Source organism: Rattus norvegicus, chromosome 4 (assembly GCF_021556685.1).
Source record: "Rattus norvegicus strain SHRSP/BbbUtx chromosome 4, alternate assembly SHRSP_T2T, whole genome shotgun sequence".
Lineage (NCBI taxonomy): Eukaryota > Metazoa > Chordata > Mammalia > Rodentia > Muridae > Rattus > Rattus norvegicus.
Genome location: NC_141537.1, coordinates 156,020,952 through 156,043,862, shown reverse-complemented (window position 1 = coordinate 156,043,862; position 22,911 = coordinate 156,020,952). Strand labels below are relative to the sequence as shown.

Sequence of the window (22,911 nt, the reverse complement as noted above, 5' to 3'; positions counted from 1 at the left end):
AAGATAACGTCTCCTTTGGCCTGGAGACAGAACTCATCGGTTAAGAGCATTGGTTGCTTTTCCAGAGCACCCAGGTTCAATTTCTAGCAAGCACATTGCAGTTCCTAAGTCTGTAACTCACCCTGTAGAGCAGGCCAGCCACAAACTTAATGAGATCTGCTGGCCTCTCTGGCTCTCCAGTCCTGGCACTACCACTTCCTGGTGAAATCCAACTCCATCCACCCACTCCCCAGCCACCAATCAGAGCCATGGCTGTCCTGAACTCACAAGTGCTGGGATGTGCCACTAGGTGTGCACCAATGTCTAGGGAATCCAAAACTTTAAAAGCCTGGACACAGTGATAAAGTCACATTCTGCAGCATTTTGGCTCAGGTGTTCAGGTTAAGTTTATCAACTTGTAAAGTCTATGCTAATATCCCAACATCTAGAAACCTGACACCTGGGGCCCTGGATGTCCAACCTGCTTTTATTGCTTACACCTGTCAGGAGTTGGGAAATACTCTAGTTTTTAATAATCCTTACCTGATCCAGAGGAAGTGTTGGGGCCTTATGTGGTGGCAACTGTTCTGGTGATGCTGCAGGTGCCGGGGTCTTTGGGAATAAGGACTGTGACTGGATTGGATGCATTTGCAATCTACAGCCAGAACAAGGCACAGGTAAGAGTTAATGAAGAACTACTAAGAGAACAGAGATACTTATCAAACAGATCACAGCCTAAACAAAGGGGCCAATGAACAAAACCCAGCACTAGGGAAACTACCTGGAAAACTGGCCAGAACTAAGAAACAAGTCAAAGATATTAAAGATACAAAATATTTGTATACAGAGACTATATAGACAGCACAACCAAATGAAAATAAATAATCGAGCCTTGACTAGATTCTGGAGCAGAAAGAAATCAAAACAGAAGGAAGCGAATCTCTGAAAGACATCCCAGGGCCACAGAGGGAATTTAAGGATGTGGCAGTGACCGCCAGGCATGAGGCTGTTGAGTTCCACACCAGACTGGGCTACCCAGCAAAATCCTGTCTCAAACAGACAAGAACAATCACAAACAAGTCAAAAGTGGGCAGAGATTTTGCTGTAAGAAGACGGAGCAGCAGTGGGGGGCACTCAGCAGCTTTTGAATGGGATGGTTTGGTGATTAGGCTTTCTTTTCTTCTTCTTTAACTTTCAGTCTTTTGAGACAAGGCCTCTCTGTGTAGCCTTGGCTGTCCTATACTCCCTCTGTAGACTAGGCTGTCTGTCCTCTAACTCACAGAGATCCACCTGCCTCTACACCCTGAGTACTGGGATTAAAGGTGTGTGCCACCATGCCTGGCTAGACAGTTATATGTAGTTCAGCTGGACATTGTAAAGTGGTAACCTCGAACTCTTTCCTCTCCTTAAAAAACGGACAGGGTCTTATTTATGTAGCCCTGGCTGACCTAGTCTGACTTCTAAGTGCTAGGATTATAGGTTTGAATCCACAGTCAGGCTTATCTTTTATACTGTGAACTTGTTTTTTTCCTGTGACCTACTAATTTGGATATCAGGTAGATCGTTTTATTATGTGTAGCCACTCCCCCATCTTTTGGGTGGTGCTATCAATGGGAACAAGTACCCCATGTGGGCTGGTGCTCTGAAACCCCAATACACCCCACCTCTAATAAATTAATTTTTGTTGTTGTTTTTTCTTTTGGTTTTTAAGGACAGGGTTTCTCTGTGTAACAGCACAGGCTGTCCAGGAACTCCATCTATACAGACCAGGCTGCTCTGAGGTCCGCCTAAAGGCATTAAAGGCGTGAACAACCACATTTAATAGGTTTCTTAAAGGCATCATCACTAACTCTCACGAGAACATTTGATTTATTACAACTTTTTTTAGAAAATTGAGCAATAGGGGAAGAATGAGACAAGCACACCTTTAGCCATGCAGATTCAGGCTTCCCAAAGCAGACCCTCTTTTACCTCGGTCAGAAACGAGTCAACTAGGCAACAATGCTGACCAGCCTCTGCCCACAGCTTTCAAACTGTAGTTATTAAGTGTGCAATATCAGTATCTTTCCTGACAGGCCAGGCACAGTGGTACACACTTAATAGTCCCAGTACTTAGGAAGCTAAAGCGGAATGGTTCCTCAGAGTTTGAGGCCAGCAGGGGCTACACTGTGAGCCCTGATTTCAAAGATAAACAACCACCCCAATATTTTCTATTTTTTAAAATTAACATAAAAATATAATAATTTAAATACTAATTCACAGAGGTATTTATCTACCACCATAAACAAAAACCAGTCCAAATGTTGATTCATTTTTACCAGGGGAAGAAAATGGCAAAGACAACTGTCTAGGTCCCCGTCAAGTCTGTAATTCACATGTTTCTTGATATTGTTCAATCGATTTATCTTGATTCCTAAAGCTATTGTTATTTTCTCAGAGAAACCTAATGCAACCTTACCCTGGCGGTCTGTGTGCATCTTGAAATGAGCCTCTTATTCCGCTTCCAGTGCCCGTCTGCTCCATCATCGCAGCCTGAAAGTGACCTAAGCCCTCTTCCTGACAGCAGTAGAGGGGACCCTCTGGAGAGAGGCCATTGGGCTGGGTAGCCACTGGATGGGGAGGTGGATGGGCAGGCACAGGGGATGCATATGCCCTGGGCTGAAAATGACTGGCTGACCGCTGAGGAGTGTACGGAGACCCTGTCTGCAGCATCACACTGTGGGGTGGGAAAGCGGATGAACCAAAAGTCATCCCTGAACTCAGAGGTGGTGGTGGGGCTCCATAGAGATAGTCATTGGTGGACAGTGAGCTCTGACGCTTGGTAGCTGCATTATGGTTGTCCAGATCTAAAAATTCTTTGGGACTCTCTGGCCTCTCCATAGATTCATCCATCTTTTCTTCTTCTGGACCAGAATTGTGTCCATCAGGTGGAACAACTTTAGCAGCCACTGCATCCATTTGAGTTGGTGAAGTTAAGGCAGCATTTAGTGTCTCACAACCTTGCAGACTAGTCAAGGCATTCTTATCTGAGAAGAGGGGACGTGGAGGGTGACTCCCTGGGGGTCCACTTGGGCTTCTCTGGGAAGGGAGAGATCTCTGCCAATCAGAAAAGCCCTGTGGACATGTATAATAAGGAGTCCGCTGATAGGGGTGGTAGGAAGGCTGAGAAGAAGGCTGGTAGGAATATCTCATTCCCTGTTGGGGGCGGTACCGGGGAAAGAGTCCAGGATGGGGACCGTTAGCCTGGAAACTCCTGGGAGAGAAGGACTGAGGCTGTGATCCTGGGGACTTTGCTCCCATCATAGAGCCCAAGCCTTGCAAGCTTGGACTCATAGGGTAATGTGTAGCTGAGTTAGAGTATTCTATGCCAGGCATGTATAAGGGAGAAAACTGGTTCACAGTGCCTGCCATCAAATTGGGATCTGTGCAAGGAGGTGTAGTTGCATTCTGTCCTGTACATGGAACGGTTTCTTGCAATGTTTTACCCCTGGGGCAGAGTGGCTTTTCTGAACCGCTACCACCAAGGCCCTTCCCCTCTGATCTACAGGGAGATGCCTCACCAACAACCCCATTTTCAGGTAGATTCCCTCTTTCTGTCACTATGGCGAGGTCTCTGCCACCATGGAGCGCTCCTTGCACAGCTGCGCTGTTGTAGCTATTGTCCAAAGGCCAAGGATTTTTATTCTTTGATGCTTTGTAAGTGTCTGCAGAGTCTGAAGCATCACTTTTGAGTTGGGAGTCCTCTGTTTCCCTTTCATGTGGTGAACTTTGCCTGGTACAGCTGGCTGACAAGGGAGGTGCTGGGTGAGGTAGCTGTTTGAGGTATAGCCCTTCTGAAGAACAAATGCTTGCTGCTTTCTCCTCAAGTCCAGGCACAGGCTCTGCTGGGGGAGAACAGAACAGTAGTAACTTGATGTTGAAATGGCAACATCAAGGAATAGAGTAATGGAGGACCTTGGCAAGCAGCCAGATGAACTGGGTCAAGGCTGAGACTGTGACGCTGTGAGTCTCTGAAAGGTGCAATGGTTTGAAGGTCTGCACATTCTTTTGTAGGCAGAACACTGCACACATCTAAGCTACAAAAAAAAAAAAAAAAAAAAAAAAAAAAAAAAAAAAAGATACATCTGGGTCTCTCCTGTGTTGTCCCACTCACATTAGAAAGAGGCCAAGAGATAACCCATAATTCCGGACTCCCAGGTAGAGGAATCTGATATGTGGAAGAGAATGTGGTCCTTTTCCAGGAAAAAATAAAATAAAATGCTTAAGCTCTAGTATCAATTTCATGTGGAATTTTTATCATCTTCCCTAAAAGTTCAAGTGAGTCATATCCCTAGCAAAGTATTAAACAAAATCAGATACTAAGCATACACACAAGAAAGGATTCCTTTCTGTTTTTCAAGTTTTATCTTTATGGCCTTTAAACAACACTACTGAAAAACTGTTAGAATTCATTAGAATTCAACCATTAGAATTCATTGTTCTCCACAGTTATGTTCAAGACATGATTAAGAAATAATTAAAACAATGAAAACATTTCATAACAATCACTTTCAAGACTGTCATGGTCACAATGTACTATGAGGTGCTCCATCTAAGACGACAGTGCTGAGGATAGACAGACAGTTCAGGGTTCAGAGTGCTCACTGCTTTTGCAGAGGACCTGGATTCAGTTCTAGTACTCAGATGGCAGCTCATAACAACCTGTGACTTCTGCTCCACATAATCTGATGCCCTCTTTCGACCTCTACAGGCCATCGCATGCTCACGCACAGACACACACACACACACACAGACAGACAGACAGACAGACAGACACAGACACAGACACACACACACACACACACACACACACACACGGAGCACACAGTAACAAAGTAACAAAGGAGTGACAAAGGCTCACAACTTACACATGAACTACACAAAGAACATGCATGATGTTGCTCTCCTATATGGACTCAAACTAAGCATTAGTTTCTCACTATTGAACAGCAAACCACTGTGTCCTCAATTTTTCAACTTTAAACAAAGATGCTGGGTAGAAGATTAGGAACAACAGCCTTACAGGGCTATCAGTCGCAGATTTTCTTTTTTTTTTTTTTTTTTGGTTCTTTTTTTCGGAGCTGGGGACCGAACCCAGGGCCTTGCGCTTCCTAGGCAAGCGCTCTACCACTGAGCTAAATCCCCAGCCCCAAGATTTTCTGAATTATTCTGAAAAAGTGTAACTTTTTCTTCTATCTCTTCTCTTCTTTTTCCAAAGATAGGGCTTCTGTGTAATAGACCCAGCTGTCCTAGAAGTCACTTTGTAGAGATCTACCTGCCTCTGCCTCCCAAGGGCTGGAATTAAAGGTACACACTTGGAAAAGGCACCACAGCAGGCTCTTCTATCTCTTCTCTAAGCACACTTTTAAGATCCCCACCCCCAACATTTAGGGCTCTCTTAACTCTCTAAAGCCTCCCTCCTCACAGCATTGCCACTATTCGCCATGTGTCTGACAGTTTCTATCCCAGATTAAATGACATGGTTTTCCTTCTCTATTCTTCTCCTTTGGATAGCAGCTGACGCTTAACAGCTAGGTTGTTCTGTGGCTTTTCTTTTAAACTATAAAATTATTCTTGAACTCAAAATGAAATACCACACAGACACACACAGACACACACACACACAGAGGAGGGGCATGGTGTTAAGAGCCAATGATCCCAGCACTTGGGAGGCAGAGGCATGAGGGACCACGAATGAGCTTGATATGCAGAAAGAGCCCAGACCAGGGCAATCAGGATGGCTCGTCTGGTAAAGGCACTTGCTGCCAAACCTGAGAATCTGAATACAGTCCCCAAGACTTACACAGTAGAGAAAACCAACTCTCTAAAAGGTATACTCTGACTCCCCACAAGCACCCTCCTCCAATTAAAAACAAACAAAACAAACCTAAGAATATTGGCAACAGCTTGTGCAAAGGCTAATTAGTCTACATAATTAAATGAGTTTACATAAAAACGTCTCAAAAAGAGGCTGGGCATGGTGGACATCCCTCAGAAGTAGAGGTATGGAGAATCTTGTTGGAAGCTGGTCTGCTCTTCTATAAAGGACCCAGAGCCAGAGCAATTCTTTCTTAAAAACCAACCAAGCAAAACAAAAGAAACAACAACAAAACAAACCTAAAAGTGTTTCTCAAATGTAAGTGCCTTTTAGCTGTATGTAATCCATGTAAATTCATGAATTGTTTTTGATATCTCTATACCTAAAAGGACTTCAGTTATTCGGAACTTGAATAGTTTATGGGAAAGGCTTGACATCACTTTATATGTTATCTCCATATTCTACATGAAAAGACAAAAGTCGGGAAAAAATTCAAAGACACTGTAAGTTACCTCGGTCACCCTCAGGCTCTTGTGTCTCGCTGATCTCCTGTGTACTCCCAGGGTTGTCTAGTGCAGGCTTGGGCGCTGACACACATACTGATGCAGAATGAGCTACCTGCGGAAAGGGACCAGGTAACTGGGGAGGAGTGGGCTGGCGGGGGTGGTAAGGCACACCCGGGGGACAGACTCGGGAGGAGAGCTGCTGCATGGCAATCATCTCAGGGCTGTCCATCATGGATTCCCCTCCTTGTGCCCCCCGCAGGGCCTGGGAGGGTCCTCTGAACCGAGGACTTGGTGCTGGAGTTGGAGGTGGCTGCAATCGATGTCCAGCAGACTTACAGGGTGGCTGCATATACCCCGAGGAAGGAACTCCGGGAGGTAGAAAGCTTGATTGTTTAGTCCACTGGTTTGGTGGGATAGGTTGTCTCATCACTCGGCCATCCATCATATGACCAAGGGCATGAGGGTGGTGAGAGGCTCCTGGCCCCACGAGGGGCTTCTCATCTGGCCCCAATCGTCCAGGGTTTGTAGTACCATGGTTCCCATTCCAAACAGCAGGGTGTACTCGATTCAGATACTTGTATGAGTGATAAATGTGACTGGGAGGAATTTCAGAGCTTTCAGGAAAGTCTGGTGGTCGGGCTGGAGTCCCACCATGCCGAGAAGGAATAAATCCTGCCTGGAATGGAGCTGGTGGATATATGTTTCCATCTTGACTGTTACAATTCATCTGCCCAAGCTGCAAGGATGGGACATGTGATCCCATATTGGAAAGGTGTGTCAGCCCCCCACACATCTTCTCTTCTGGAGCACTGAGCCGGGACCCTCGGTGGTTACTAATTCCAACTGGAGCCTGGCAACAGAAGGGAGAGAAGAGTGGGTCACAGAACAGACAGACACGTAAGAGGCTCTCTCCCAGTACTGCTGCAGGACTTTCCCAGCTGCCTTTTTGCAGACTGCTTACCTGTATAGCAAAGGGCGGGTGCTGCAAGGGCTCTCCTGGGGGTACCTCTGGGATTCGAGAGGAGCCATGTAAGTTGGTGGGATCTGATCCTTGTAGAGAGCCAAATGTTCCTGATGCTGCTGGCCTCTGAAAGCAATAAGTAAAGCAGAAAGGGGGTGAGGGAAGAATCATCAAAGAAACAAGGGATTCCCTAAGGATTGCTATTAATATATTAGTATGCACCATGGCCAGGAACAGCCTCCAATTCCAAAGCAGCTTCTCTCTCCAAGAAAAAGACTAGTTGTTCTCTTACCGTTTCCAAAAAAAACCAAACAAACAAAAAAAACAAAAACAAAAAAAAAAAACAAAAAAAAAACAACAAAAAAACAAAAAACCCACACACAAAATAACCTTCCCCACTACAATTAGAGCAATTTTAAGCAATCTCTCTATTATTCACTTACACATGTTTAACATAGGGTCTCATGAAGCCAGGCTGGCTTCAACCTTATTGTGTAACTGAGCTTAATCCTTCTGTCTTGTCTGACTATCTGTCTGTCTCCCTCTCTCCCTCTCTGTTTTTCGAGACAGGGTTTCTCTGTGTCTGCTTCCCGAGTGCTGGGATTGAAGGCCTGTCTGCCCCCTGGGCCTGTCTCCATCTCTTCCGTGCTAACATCACAGGTGTGCAACCACAACACTCACTGTGTGCTGTGCTGGGAACAAACACGTTTTCATATATGCTAGGTAAGGATTCTACCACCTGAGCTGCATCCCCAACTCTTTCTAACAACATCTCAACATTCTAAACATAATATGGAGTTTATGTTCTGTGCTTCATATCTTTTATGCTTCTTTTTGAGATCGAGCTCTATGTGGCCCAAAGCTAGCCTCGCTGGACTCAAGTGATCCTCAAAACATAGCCTTCCAAAGTAGCCAGGAATACTGATAAGAACCCTATCATCAGACCTTTCTAATTTCAAGTTTTGCTCACTTTGGGAATACACGATTCAAAGGACTAAGAGAAAAGAGGGTCTAAATGAAGAGAGGATAGCATAGGGCTAGGGTATACGATAGAAAAACCATCTCATTTGTGAGGTAGAGACAAGAGGACCAAAAGTTCAAGGCCAGCCAAAACCTCTACTACATACAGCAAGTCTGAAGTCATCTCGTGTTAGATGAGACCCTGTCTCTAAAACTAAAACCAAACCAAAATAAACTATCAATGGCAGTGGTTTTCAACCTGCAGGTCATTAAATCTTTAAGGGGTCACCTAGGACCACCTATCTGCCTAATCAGACATTTACACTAAGATTCATAACAGCAGAATTCATACAGTTATGAAATAGCAATGAAAATAATGTTGGGGGTCATTACAACATGAGATTAAAGGTATTAAAGGGATACAGCATTAGGAAGGTTGAGAATCACTTCTCTATGATTATCTGAAGATTGTAAGTTACTAGCCTTTAGATTCCTATAAATGCAGTGTCTTGGAGACATTGCCTTAGAAGGTGAGTTTTTCTTACCATCTGGTTTAAAGGGGGTGCCTGGCTAGGCACCCTACTATAGTGCAGGGGGTGGAAAAAGCCTCGGCCATTTGATGTGCCCACCTCTGGAGGGAGTTGTATAGAACTGCTACTCTGATCATCCCCTGAGGAGGCAGCTCGGCGTGCCGGAGGCAATGATTTTCCTCCATTTTCCATTGGTGGCTGTTTCCTGCTGGACCCTTCTGTGTCTCTGGAGCGCGTCCAAACGTGGCTTCCACTACTTCGACCAGCCCGACTCCTCCTTTTTTCCCGTTTTTCATCCTCTCTGATCCAAAATTCTTCATCTGTGTCTCCATCTTCACCAGGAAAATGTTTTGTCATGGCCCGATGGAAACAACGCTCTAAATTTTCAGACATCTTGGTATATTCTAGAAGGAAGACAAGAAGACTGACCACCAGGGTACATACTTTATTGGACACAAAAGACAATTATGGAAAATAAGGAACACTATACTCTTCTGAGTTTAATTTACCTCTGGAAAATATTACATTGCAAATCTATAGATACAATATGAAGATCTGGTTTCTGTAAGTGTTCTGCCCAAGGCTGTATGGCTGTGACACATATTAACTATACTATGTTATTTCAAATTAGTGGAATTTTAACACTTTAGGCTAAGTTACTAAAACTATTACACGCTATAATTGAAACTGCTTTGTTTTACAGGCTGTAGCATTTTTGTATTGATGCATTAACCATTAGAAAGCTATAATGCATGGTTTAAGGGGAGCAGCCCGGGGGATTGGGGATTTAGCTCAGTGGTAGAGCGCTTGCCTAGCAAGCGCAAGGCCCTGGGTTCGGTCCCCAGCTCTGAAAAAAAGAAAAAAAAAAAAAAGGTGGAGGGGAGCAGCCCGGGACATTGCTCAGTGGTACCCTGCTTGCTGAGCATCCAAGAGGCATGAGATCCCATCTTCTATGTAAACAGAATGACATGAGTTCACGGTGAATTTGATCCTGTCTGTGGTAAGGAGGCCCAGTACAACACAGACAGACCTCTCTCTGTTATCCATAAGGGTGAATGAGAACTCAGTATATATTCTGTCTGTAGGCCTAAGGCAAAATAGGAAACCAGCAAGGTGGCACAGCAGAGATTCTAATACTTGGTGAGACAAAAATTCAAGTTAGGGCAGGAGAAGTAGTTCAGATTAACTGTTGCTCTTACAAAGGACCTGGGCTTTCCAACACTCACGTGGTGGCTGACAATTATGATATATAATTCCAAGATCTAGAGGACCCAACAGTGGGTAGCAGGCACAATAAAACATACACATTTTTTTTAATCCAAGATAAACTTGACTACAGAGATTCCATCTCAATAGTAAAGTCTGAAGGACAAAATATATCGTGTAGAGAGCATTTCATCTCCACTATAACAGTGCAAAAGACATGTCCAGTAAGAAGGCCCTCAAGCCACCTACCACTACTGTCCCCATTGTACTTTCGGCAATTTCTGAACATGGTCTTCATGTCATTTACAAATTCCTCCTTGGTACAATATAAACCTCCATTTAATTTCTTCTCCATGCTTGAAATATCCATGGGGATCTAAAACAGAATACACAACACTGTAAGTGGCATAGTGACTTTAATCCCAGCATTGGAACTCAAGGGGACTGACACAAGTTTGAAGCTAGCCTGTGCCTCCTTCATACACAGTGACTTCCAGGCTAGCCTCGGTAACAGAGTGAAGCCTTGTCTCAAAACAAGATAAAACCAATTAACTACATACTCCCTCCAATCACTTTCTGTAAGGAAGAGTAGTGGCCTTTTAGCTCTCCAAGAGTCTGGTATAGTTGAGAGAACTAGCACACATTTTTAATCCCACAACTCAGGAGACAGGGGCAGGCAGTAAATCTTTCCGAGTTTGAAGGCAGTCTGGTCTACATAGTGAGTTCCAGATTACCCAAGACAACATGGTGTCCTGTCACAAAACAAAACCTAACAACACTTACGCACATGCATGTGTACATGTATGTACGTGTGTCTGTCTGTCTCCTGGATAGTAAGGAAGCAGAAAAGCAAGAGGGAAAAAAAAATTAACTTATTATAGAACAGTGAGTTTGACTAGCTTGTCCTCCTCTGAGCTAGAAGTGTGGCTTTATGAGGCTGTAGAGCATTAGGAGGTTGGGCTTAGCTGGAGGAGTGAGTTAAAGTGTGGTGGGGCCTTAGGAGTTATACCATGAGCCACTTCCAGTCCTAAGTTCTTGCTGGCCACCAAGATGTAAAACAGTTTCTACCACCACAGAGCTGCCTGTTACCATCGGTACTTAGTCCGATAGAAAAATAAAATCCAAGCAAGATACAGATGCTTAAGTACAATTTAAAAGATACCTTAATAATCTGGTAATAGTTGGGGGCATAAGATTCATCCACAGGTTCCAAGAAGGGCCAGGAATCCTTGTGAGCCTTCACCACATCTAGAACTGAAAACCACAAAGGAGAATATAACTGATCCATTCCTATGCAAAGATGTTCATCAGGAAGGCCACAGCTGAGAATGGAACTAACCTTTATACATGGCTGTGAAATCGTCATCCAGTTCAAAGCTGTGAAACACAAAACACAAAAGTAGTTTAGCTGGGACCACCATTTTTCCTTAGTTTTTTTTGGTTCAAATACAGATTGAGCAGTACTTTTTATTCTTCATAAGTCCAAACACTGATCCCAACTCACTGGAAACATAAGGATGGGAGATGGTGACCGTAGCAAAAAGAGGACTATGATTCCCTACAATGAATTCCACCTATAATGACAGACTGGCTTAAATGATCCAGAACTTTATTATAACTTTGTAACTATTAATATAATGTAAAATATTAACTATTTTTATGAAGTTAGGGTATTGTTATATAGTCTAGGCTGACTCAAATTTCAGATTCTGCCTCAGTCTCTACAGAGCTGGGGTTATTGCCACCCTGACTGGAAACATGGAAATAATTGTTTTTGGGTTTTTTTTTTGTTTTTTTTTTTTTTTTTTTGAGATGAGCCCTAGCTGTCCTGGAATAAACTATCTACAGCAGGTTGGCCTGGAACTCACAGAGTGAGTGATGAGATTCAAAGCGTGCACTTTCCTTTTTAAACCTTGATTTCCCCTGCCATGGTTCTATTCCGGCATACCTTCATGCCTTGCTGGTACTTTGTGCAATAGCCAAGGTAACTATTTTAAAAAATGAAATACTTACTAAACATGGTGGTACACTTTTGTAACCCGAGCACTGAGGAAGCTGAGGGAGTGAGATGGTAAGTCCTAGAGTCTTAGGGCTAGAGCTCTGCCTTACATGCAAATGAAAGTACTGGGGTTCAATACCTAGCACTGCCAAACGTAAAATGCACTTCCAATAAACAATGTCCCATTAATAGTCAATTCTGATGTCACTGAGATGTTGGGACATTAAGAACCATCTTTTCCTGTGCCAGCAGGGTTCTACAAGGAGGGAAGAGACTCACTTAAAGGGTATGTATGTACACGTTGCATTTGAGTCAGGTCTGGTTTTTAAGGTCTACCACTAGCACTTGCTATGCTTTCTTAGCATCAAAGCCATTGTCTCCCAAACAGGCCTTTCTGTTACAAGGATTAAATGAGAGATGTAATTTTGAAAAAAAATTTATTTAATTTCTATGAGTACACTGTTGATGTCTTCAGACAACCAAAGAGGGCATCAGATCTCATTATAGAGGGTTGTGAGCCACCATGTGGTTGCTGAGATTTGAACTCAGGACCTCTGGAAGAGCAGTCAGTGCTCTTAACCACTGAGCCATCTCTCCAGCCCGAAACTTAACTTTTTAAAACTAAGAATTTTATTTTTAACCATGTGTATGTGTCAGATGCCCCTAGAGCTAAAGGTACTTGTGAGTTGCCACGTGAGTGCTAAGAATCAAACTCCAGTGATTCTGTAACACTAGAAAGTTTTAAATGTTGGGGCTTTTGGTTTTTCAAGACAGTGTTTCTCTGTGTAGTTTGAACTGTCCTAGAATTAGCTCTATAGACCAGAGATGACTTCAAACTCACAAAAATCCACCTGACCACTGCCTAGCTTGATGCATTTTACAAATTATGCTTGTTTATTGTGTGTGTACTCCTGATCCATCATGGCCCATGTATCAGAGGACAGTTTGCAGTAGTCCTTTCTCTACACCATGTAGGTCCAGGATACAACTCAGGTCATCAGGCTCTGCAGCAGGAGAGAGGCGCATAGGGTGGCCAGCTGCTACTGCTGCTGTTACTAAATACTCACATGTCCTTGGTCTTCTTTCCTTCCCTCATGGGAGAATTCAGGTCCAAATGGGAAAGTTCTGGGGGTAGCTCCTTGCCTTGAGCCAATAGCCACGCTCGTTCTTCCCTGAGCTTTCTCCTCTTAGCTCGATCTACAATCAACACACAAACATAATCCTAGTGAGCATCTGTACTTGCTGCTCCCTGGCACTTCTGTGAGCACACCCTCAGTTATACACCAAGTTATACACCTGGACCTCTGTGAGCGCACCATCAGTCATACACCAAGTTATACACCTGGACCTCTGTGAGCGCACCATCAGTTATACACCAAGTTATACACCTGGACCTCTGTGAGCGCAACATCAGTCATATACCAAGTTATACACCTGGACCTCTGTGAGCACACCATCAGTCATACACCAAGTTATACATCTGGACCTTTGTGAGCACACCATCAGTCATACACCAAGTTATACACCTGGACCTCTGTGAGCGCACCATCAGTCATACACCAAGTTATACACCTGGACCTCTGTGAGCACACCATCAGTTATACACCAAGTTATACACCTGGACCTCTGTGAGCGCACCATCAGTTATACACCAAGCAACTTCATTTTATTGAAGTACCACATCAGACAGAATTTGTGATAATCTCAGTTAATGTCACTTTATCACTCAGAAGAGTCATGAAACTCTTCTGCTATGCCTTTTTTTTCCCTCCTTTTTGAAGACAGGGCTTCATATACCCCAGGTTAGTCTCAGCCTTATTATATACCCACGTCTTAAACTCTTGATTCTGGTCTGATCCTTCAAAAAAGAATAGCCGTTGTTTGTTATCATAAAATACCTAAAACAGAGCCTGATATAGAATGGGTACATAAAAATAATGTCATTTTGGGGGCTGGAAAGATGGCTCAGTGGTTAAGAGCATTATTTGCTCTTCTAGACACCCTGGGTGTGCGGTCACACATATACTTAGAGTGCTTGAGAGGCTGAGGCAGGAAGGTTGCTACAAATTCTAAGTCAACTTGGACCATATAATGAGACTGTATTAGATGCAGATGCAGACACATACACACATGGGGCGAGGGGGGGGGTGTCTTATAAGTATTATTAATCTTACAAAAGAAATCTTAGGGAGGGAGAAAGAGAAAGGGAGAAGGTTTGGGAGGGCATGCAGAGAGAAAACTTCAAAACACGTTCAGCTAGCAAATGCTATCACTGTCCAAGAAAGCAACTAAGGCTGCTATCCTTTGCTCTGTAAACCTATAGATAAGCACTTGAAAGACAGAGACAGGGGGATCCCTGTGTAGACGGTCTATGCTGTGGTATCCGTGTCAGTTATAGCTACAGTGAGATCCTATCTCTAACAAAAACAACCTATAAACAAAAGAAAAAGCTTTACTATAGCAAGACTGCAGTTTGAGTGTCAAAAAGCTACCCGATACAGTAACATCAATGGCAACATTCTGACTTGCTATATGAAAGAAAGATCTGGGCTAGAGATATAATTCAGTTTGATAAACTGCTTGCATAGCACGTAGGAAGTCCTGGGCATGAAGCACCACATAATCTGAGTGGTGCACCTCTGAAGGTAGAAACAGGAAGCTGTTCAAAGTGAGTTCAAGGCCAGCCTGAGGTACACACAACCCTGAACGCGAACTACCACCAACCCAAACCAACCAACCCAAACCAACCATTTCTTAGGCGTATACCACTGTATCTATGAAAATAGTTGCTAATGTCTTAATGCCCTTTCTTTAATTCTATCTAAAGTGTATAGGACACAGCAGAAATCCAAATAGAAAGTAGGGTACTGAAAGGCAAACTGAAAATGACAAATACAATTGGATTGTAAGAATGTAAAGAGAGCAAGACTGAATGAACTCAGATGAGTAACCATGACACAATACAAGACAAGACCTTTAAACAGAAGTGACCAGAGATGCTGATGAAGAATGATCTGGCCTTGTGTTCTCACCCTTGAACCGGGACATACCTTCCACTGCCTTGACCTTTTCCTCCAATTCCCGCTTTCTCTCCTCCTTTAACATCTGCTCTTGCTCCTTCTTCTGCACTGCAAGAAGGAGCTGTCGTTCTTCCTCCTCCTCCTTGCGCTTCTGTTTTTCTATCTTGGTGAGCATGGGTGTCTCCTGTAAGGGCCAAAAAGTGCACGGAGGTCAAAGAGACAACAATTGCAAGGCTTCTTCACAGAACTAAAAGCTAGTTTACAGATTCTAACATATACTAGTAGACAGAGGATCTATACCTCATATACAGACTGACTTCATTACCTGTGACTATGTGCATCAATGTACAGAATATACACATGAAAACATAATGGAGATACACTCCAGATCACCGAGGACTATGAGTTTAAGGAGAGCACAGGCTATCAAAAGACTCCTCAAAAAACCAAAACAAAATGTACAGAGTGGTGCATGTCTTTAATCCTAGAACTTGGGAGACAGAGTTCAAAGGTGGCCAGGGCTACAGAATGAGACCATGGCTCAAAACAAAATGGGCTTGAGATGGTTCAGTGGTAAAGAGCATCTGCTATCCTTGCCGAAGACCCAAGTTCAGATTTTCAGCACCCACAAAGCAGCTTACAACTGTAATGCTAGTTCCAGGGGATCTGACACTCTATACTATACTCAGGAGGCATAGACATACACACAGGAAACAACGGAGCTGCGGTCTTATGTTTTGGGGTCAATATTTCATCTTTAGTCCCCCCCTTTCTTTGGGGGGGGGGGGAGATAGGGTCTCTATGAAGGCTAGGCTGGCCTCAATTTGACAGAGATCTTGTCCGCTGGAATTAAGTTGTGTGCTACCACACCTGGTTAACCTTCTGGCATTTGGGGGGGTGAGGGTGGGGTGAGGGAAGGGGTTATGAGGAGAGGAGAGAATTTTATCTTATAGTATAAGGTAGCCTGAAACTTTCAATGGAGTCCAGGCCCTCAAATTAATGCTCCAACTCAGTTTTGTCCTCCCCACAAGCCAAATACCCCACAAAAGGGTTCTACTGTTCACTGGTTGTCCAAGAACTTGCTCTTCAGACCAGGCTGTCCTTGAACTGAGAGATCCACCTGTCTCTGCCTCCTGAGTGCTGGGACTAAAAGTATGCACTACCGTGTGGCATATGTGTATACACATGTGCCTGAGATACCATCTACTTTCTTTGGATTAGGATTTCTCATGTTTTGGAGCTCACCAGCTAGCCAGATCTGCTGTCGAGGGAGCCCCAGAAATAGGAGCCCCAGAAATCCTCCTATTCTCACTAGCCCAATGCTGCAATTATGGTGCATGTTACCATGTTCCACAACTTTGTGTCAGGGATTAAAGAGAAGTACTCGAGTTTATGACATAAACACTTTACCGACTGAGCAATCTGTAGTTGATGTCTCTACCCTGGCTGACCTCAAACGTACTATGCATTTGAAGATGGCCTTGAACTTCTGATTCTCCTGTGCCCATCTCCCAAATGCTGGGATTACAGGCATGTGCTACCATGCCTGGGTTTAGGCAGAGGAGGGGATGGAATCCTTGCATTCTGGACAAGCATCTGTAAAGTTCAAGGTCATCCTCAAATACATAGTGTGGGTGTGGGGTCATGACCAATTTCAGTAACAGAAGAATAATCTAGGTGTCAACAAAAGAACTAAGTATAACCAAATTGAGAATGTGATGCTTGTTTTTAGACTTAAGAATCTTCTACAGCCAATTGTCTCAAGTGTTAGACTGGAAATTGTTCAAGTGGTCTTTGCTTTGGGGACAAAGATGAATGCAGATGGCTGGTTAGAGAAGTTAACATTTAACATTCCATTGCTTTTGATTGAAATTTTTTTTCTTTCTTTCTTTTTTCTTTCTTTTTTTTTTCAGAGCTGGGGACCGAACCCAGGGCCTTGCGCTTGCTATCTGCCACTGAGCTAAATCCCCAACCCCTTGATTGAAATTCTTTTATTCATTTCCTTGCTTTTGTAGTTCTTGAAACCACTTTAAAGACTTACATTTTTTTTTTATGTGTGCTATGTCTATGTGAGTGAATGTATGTGTGTACAAGGATGCTCTCAGAAGAGAGTGTTGCAGGTTCCAAAGCTGGAATTCCCCACATGGGTGCTGGGAATTCAACTGAGACCTCATGGCAGAGCAGGAAGCACTCTAACTGTTGTATCATCTCTTTAGCTCCCTTGGAAAAAAAATTTAGACGGACAATTGATTCAGAGTTTGGATGTGATTTTGTCTGGGGAGTGAGTAGATCTTTCAAAGGCTGCCTTAATGATTTTGCTTGAGATCAAGTCTCAGTCTAGGCTTGCCCAGAACTCCTGGTCCTTCTGCTGCCACCTCCCAAGTGTTAGGTTCAGACCGATTGCCACGCTTGGCTTGACGGCAATGTACCTACTTATTTACTGTGTGTACGAGGGCACAACTGTACTATAGCATGGATGTGGAACCTGAGAGGTCGATTCTCTCCTTCTACCATATGGGTCTCAGGGACTGAAATCAGGTCAATAGGTTTGGTGGCAAGTGCCTTTACTCAACAGACCATCTCGCTAGTTCACTGTCATTTTATAACTTAAATTCTTTTAGCTTTACTTCAAGGCGAACTGGGCCACACAAGATCTGACCTCATAAAGTCAAGGTCAAACCAAAATAAAATGTGTATTTTCTTTTCCCAAGAAAAGAGTTCACAAGGTGGTTCATATAACACTGTATATTGACAAAGAACCTCTGCAGATGAGACAAAGTGCTCTAGAATTTCAAAACAATCTGCTTCCTGATAACTGCCATGGACATGTCTTTCAGTATGGGACTTCTGGTCACGGCCTCCTACTGTCACTGTCCATGTTAGCTTTTCGTTCACTCAACATAAGCAAGTCATTTAGGAGGCAGGATGCTTGCTTATGGGGCTACCTCTATCACACTGCCAGTAGGCAAGTCCCTGAGGCACTTTCTTGATTAATAATTAATGTGGGAGGGACCAACTTGCTATGGGCAGTACCACCCCGGATTGGGGTCCTGCACTGTATAAGAAAACAAGCTGAGGGGTTGGGGATTTAGCTCAGTGGTAGAGCACTTCCCTAGGAAGCGCAAGGCCCTGGGTTCGGTCCCCAGCTCCGAAAAAAAGAACCAAAAAAAAAAAAAAAAAAAAAAAAAAGAAAGAAAACAAGCTGAGTGAGGCACAAAGTAGCAGTCAGTGAGGAGCACTCTTCCATGGCCTCTGCTCCGTTCCTGCCTAGACCTCCTGCCCTGATTCCTTTATGATGGATTACAGGCTGTAAGATATAATGCCCTTGCTTCCCAGATGCTTTTGGTCATGGTATTTATCCCAGAAATAGAAAGCAAACTGCAACAGCCAGGTACCCTTCCTGCACTCTACCAGTAACCCTACACTGCTAGCCTATTTCCTGGGTTCTTATTTCACCTTCTAGTAAAGTCACACCACTGATAACATGATTGACCATTACCATGCATTCAAGGCAATGTTATGTGCAAGACATAAGTGACTATAGTGGAAAGACAGAAATTGGGAGCCTGAGTAAAAGGAATTATTTCATTCCAAGAGAATGAACAGCTGCAATTCCCCAGCATCACCTAAACTAAGCCTGGAGGTGCAGGCTTGTAATTACAGCACTCAGGAGATAGAGGCAAGGCTTTAAGGTCATCCTCAAATATGTAGTGTGAGACCAACCTGACATACACAAGATACTGACAGTGAGTAAAAGTGCTTGTCACTTAGCCTGACAATCTTAGGTTCAACCCAGGGAGCCCACATGGTAGGAAAAGAAAATGGACACCCTCTAGTTTTCCTCTGATCTTCCAATGATTCTGTAGCACACAAACACCCCACTACTAGAACTCAATAAATAGATGTTTAAAAAGAGCATTTTATTTTTAAAGAAGAAATACATCCTAAATCCTCTATAGAGGACTAATATCCAATACAAACGAAGAACTCGAGAAGTTTAAGATTCCAGAGAACCAAATAACCCTATTAAAAGATGGGGTACAAAACTAAACTAAGAATTCTCAACTGAGGAATATTAAATGGCCTGGAAATACATAAAGAAATGTTCAACATCCTTAGTCACCAGGAAATGCAAATCAAAACTACCCTGAAATTTCACCTCACACCAGTCAGAATAGCTAAGATCTAAATACTCAGGTAAAAGCAGATACTGGCAAGGATGTGAAAAAAAGGAACACTCCTCCATTGCTGGTGGGATTGCAAGCTGGTACAACAACTGGGAAATCAGTCTGGCAGTTCCTCAGAAAATTGGATATAGTACTATCTGAGGACCCAACTATACCACTCCTGAGCATATAAACCCAAAAGATGCTGCAAAATATAAGGACACATGCTTGACTATTTTCATAGCAGTCTTTTTTAAATAATAATAGGAATGAAAATGTGGTACATTTACACAATGGAGTACTACTCGGCTATTAAAAACAATTGACTTCATGAAATTCTTAGGCAAATAGATGGAACTAGAAAATATCATCCTGAGTGAGGTTAACTCAATCACAAAAGAACACACGATATGTATTCACCGTTAAGTGGATATTAGCCCAAAATCTCAAAATACACAAGATACAATTTACAGATCAAATGAAAATCAAGAAGTGTGGATGCTTCAGTCCTTTTTAGAAGAGAACAAAATTCTCACAGGGGGAAACATGGAGACTAAGTGTGGAGTAGACTGAAGGAAAGGCAATCCAGAGATTGCCCCACGTGGGGATCCATCATATATACAATGACCAAAACGAGACACTATTGTGGATGCCAAGAAGTGCATGCTGACGGGCCTGATATAGGTGTCTTCTGAGAGGCTTGCCAGAGCCTGACAAATACAGAGGTGGATGCTTGCAGCCAACAATTGGACTGAGAAGAGGGTCCCCAATGGAGGGATTAGGGGAAGAATTGAAGGAGCTGAAGAGGTTTACAACCCCATAGGAAGAACAACAATATCAACCAACAAGACCTCCCAGAGCTCCCGGGACTAAACCACCAACCAAAGAGTACACATGGAGCAACCCATGGCTCCAGCTGCATGTGTGGTACTGCATCAATGGGAGGGGAGGTCCTTGGTCCTGTGAAGGATCAATACACCAGTGCATGCCAGGCTGGAAGCCTGGAGAGAGTGGGCAGGTAGTAGGTGAGCAACTTCATAGAAGCAGGGGGATAAGGGATTTCCAGAGGGGAAACCAGGAATGAAGATAACATTTGAAATGTAAATAAATTCAAGTAAAAGGTTAAAGAAAACAAAAAGTGGTACAACAAACAAAACAAAATATCAACCACTGTGTATGTGTGATGTCATGCTGTTATTTAAGACATGGTCTCACAATGGCTATCCTAGAATTCTCTTATGTAGCCTAGATTGGCTTCAATCTCATAGAGATCTGTTTCCCAAGAGCTGGGACTAAAAGATATGTGTCAACATGCCTGGCCAAAAAGATTTTGACTTATGTGTCTCTGTATAAGAAAGCATATAGGGGTTGGGGATTTAGTTCAGTGGTAGAGCGCTTGCCTAGCAAGCGCAAGGCCCTGTCCCCAGCTCTGGAAAAAAAAAAAAAAAAAAAAAAAAAAAAAAAAAAAAAAAAAAAGCAAGCATATATGTAAGTGAAGGCCAGAAGAGGGCATCTGATTCCCTACAGCTGGTGGTTGTGAGTTCTCCAGTGTGGGTCCTGGGAACCAAACTCTGGTTCCAGCAAGAGCAGCAAGTGCTTGGCTATCGGCCTTTCTAACTCTCTTAGACTGTAATATTTTCCCTTGTAAAAGAGCCAGCTGGGTGTGGTAGCACAGGAGGCTGAGGCAAGAAAATCATTGAAAGTTCAAATCCACCATGGGCTATATTTTGAGTTCCAGAACAACTGCAGCTTCCTAATGAGACCCTGTCTCATAAAAACAAAAGCTTTTGGTCGATATCTACATGCCTTATAAGTAAGAAAGAGACCTATTAGAATCATGAAGGCATTTTAATAAGATGCTAACAAGGAGCCACTGTGAAATTCTCCGAGGAATTATTAGGAAACTCTAGTTGAAACAGTGCCCAAGCTCTGTATCCCAACACATGGGCTCAGATTTACTCTTGCCACAAGGAGCACATCTGAGATTGCACCATCATAAACTGTTCTCTAGACACCCAGTAGGGTCTACTAACAAAGACACGTCAACAGCCCTAATCCCCAGTTTATCAATGTCTGCAGAATTAAGACATTCTGAGGTGATTGGACTACTGGGTGGTTGATGCCTGCACACAGAAAAGGCATCAGAAGACAAGAGAGTTTCTGCTTTGCAGACAGTCATAAACCAATTCAGTTTCTCTAGGATGCTAATTACAACACAAACTCCAAAATGTCTACATCAGGTAGTTTCCTTTACTTCAAACTAAACAACAGAATTTGAAAACAACCCCTCTAAAAAGGAAATGGGTTTTACTTGGGGGGAGGGGGGTAAGAGGCAATCATTCAGAGGCATTCAGACTGCCAGGCAATCTGAGGTGTGAATTAAAGCACAGAGGACTCCAAAAGCAATAAGCTGAAAGCGTTTTCAAGGTAACAAACTGAGCCAGCTAGAGGAGCTGTTAACTACTCAGAATCAAACTGGGTACCAGCAACTAAGACTATCGGGGCGGAGGTGGCAAGCCAGTCATTGTAAGGTTTTACCCTTACATATTAAGGTTTTAATGGAGGCACAAGTGGTGGTGTGCACCTCCTAGCACTCAGGTGTCTGAGGCAAAGTTGTGAGTTTAAACAAGCCTAGCCTACATAAATAAGCAGGACATAGTTTTTAAAAATCCAAAACAGAGTTGTAAAATCACAAGAATTATTCTCTATAATTCGAGGGAGAGAGACGGTTGAGAAAATTTCACTCCAGGTTGACCTTGAATTTATGATCCTCCTGAACTTCCTTTTCTGCAGTAGGGGGGACTATAGGAATATTCTACTACATTTTCCCTAAATAAAAAATTACAAAGAGCACAAGGTTTCATGTTGGCACTTTCATTAAGTGCCACAAAAATATAATCTCAAGGCAAAAGAGAATGCCCCAAATTCACAAGGGAGCACATGGCATGGTGACAGAGCAAAACAACTGTACCTGAGATAAAGCTCTGTGTGACCACTCAGCTGACTACACATGCAGTGGTACAGAGTGTCTAAGGAGATGGACAGCTGCAAGGGGGAATGTGATGGCTAGCTAGGCTTTCCAAACAAAGCAGGCTAGCACATGCCCTAAAAGCTTCAAGACAGATGCAGCGGGCCTCCTTCCTGAGCAGAGACACTTCACTCTCCACTTCCTCTTGTCATACATGTATGGTCACCAGTCAGCTCAGTGAATAAAATACACTTGCCATCTCCCAAAGCAGGATGATAGTTCAAACCATGAGCACCTAATGTGTGCCAGTCAAAACCTCAAGCAAACCTGGCTCTTAGGTGCTCTGTGAAAGAATACTTAGTACTATTTATCTAGTTTTTGCCCCGACATTTGTGCCACCCAATACTGCACCCAGATTCCCAGCTGATGAAGTCTCTCCTTTGATAAAACACAACCTCTCTCCTGCTCTAGTAAACAGTGATCAACTAGATTCCTGGGCAGGCGTTTCCCTCTTAATCAGCTCATCTTGCCTGAGCCAGCTGCACATAACTAACTTGTTTTTCTTTCCTACTGAAGACAGTAGAGAGCCAGGTCTACATTTTACCACCATATATCAACATGGCTCACATTGCCATCCACATAGATATACTGTTCTTTGACCATACTAATGCACTTTCTGCCTTAGAGCATTTTTTCACATGGCTCCTGTTTTGAGAAAGACCTCAGGCTTTAATTTCACACCCACTGCGCACCGTAAGA

General features: G+C 43.4%; 1 protein-coding gene across 8 annotated transcripts in view; it reads right to left on the bottom strand.

Moving 5' to 3' along the window:
• Positions 1-22,911, bottom strand: part of Cecr2 (CECR2, histone acetyl-lysine reader) — a 108,143-nt gene that overhangs the window by 5,331 nt on the left and 79,901 nt on the right. For 2 of the 8 annotated variants that reach the window (XM_087658890.1, XM_087658892.1), the window contains 10 exons: positions 15,049-15,202; positions 13,066-13,195; positions 11,339-11,376; positions 11,162-11,253; positions 10,249-10,375; positions 8,809-9,197; positions 7,304-7,429; positions 6,349-7,192; positions 2,438-3,863; positions 523-634 (listed from right to left, as the gene is read on the bottom strand). In XM_087658890.1, coding sequence (XP_087515016.1) covers positions 523-634; positions 2,438-3,863; positions 6,349-7,192; positions 7,304-7,429; positions 8,809-9,197; positions 10,249-10,375; positions 11,162-11,253; positions 11,339-11,376; positions 13,066-13,195; positions 15,049-15,202 — 3,438 coding nt within the window. The remainder of the gene's footprint in view (positions 1-522; positions 635-2,437; positions 3,864-6,348; positions 7,193-7,303; positions 7,430-8,808; positions 9,198-10,248; positions 10,376-11,161; positions 11,254-11,338; positions 11,377-13,065; positions 13,196-15,048; positions 15,203-22,911) is intronic. The other 6 variants (XM_087658891.1, XM_087658894.1, XM_087658893.1 and 3 more) reach the window with 3 other exon arrangements.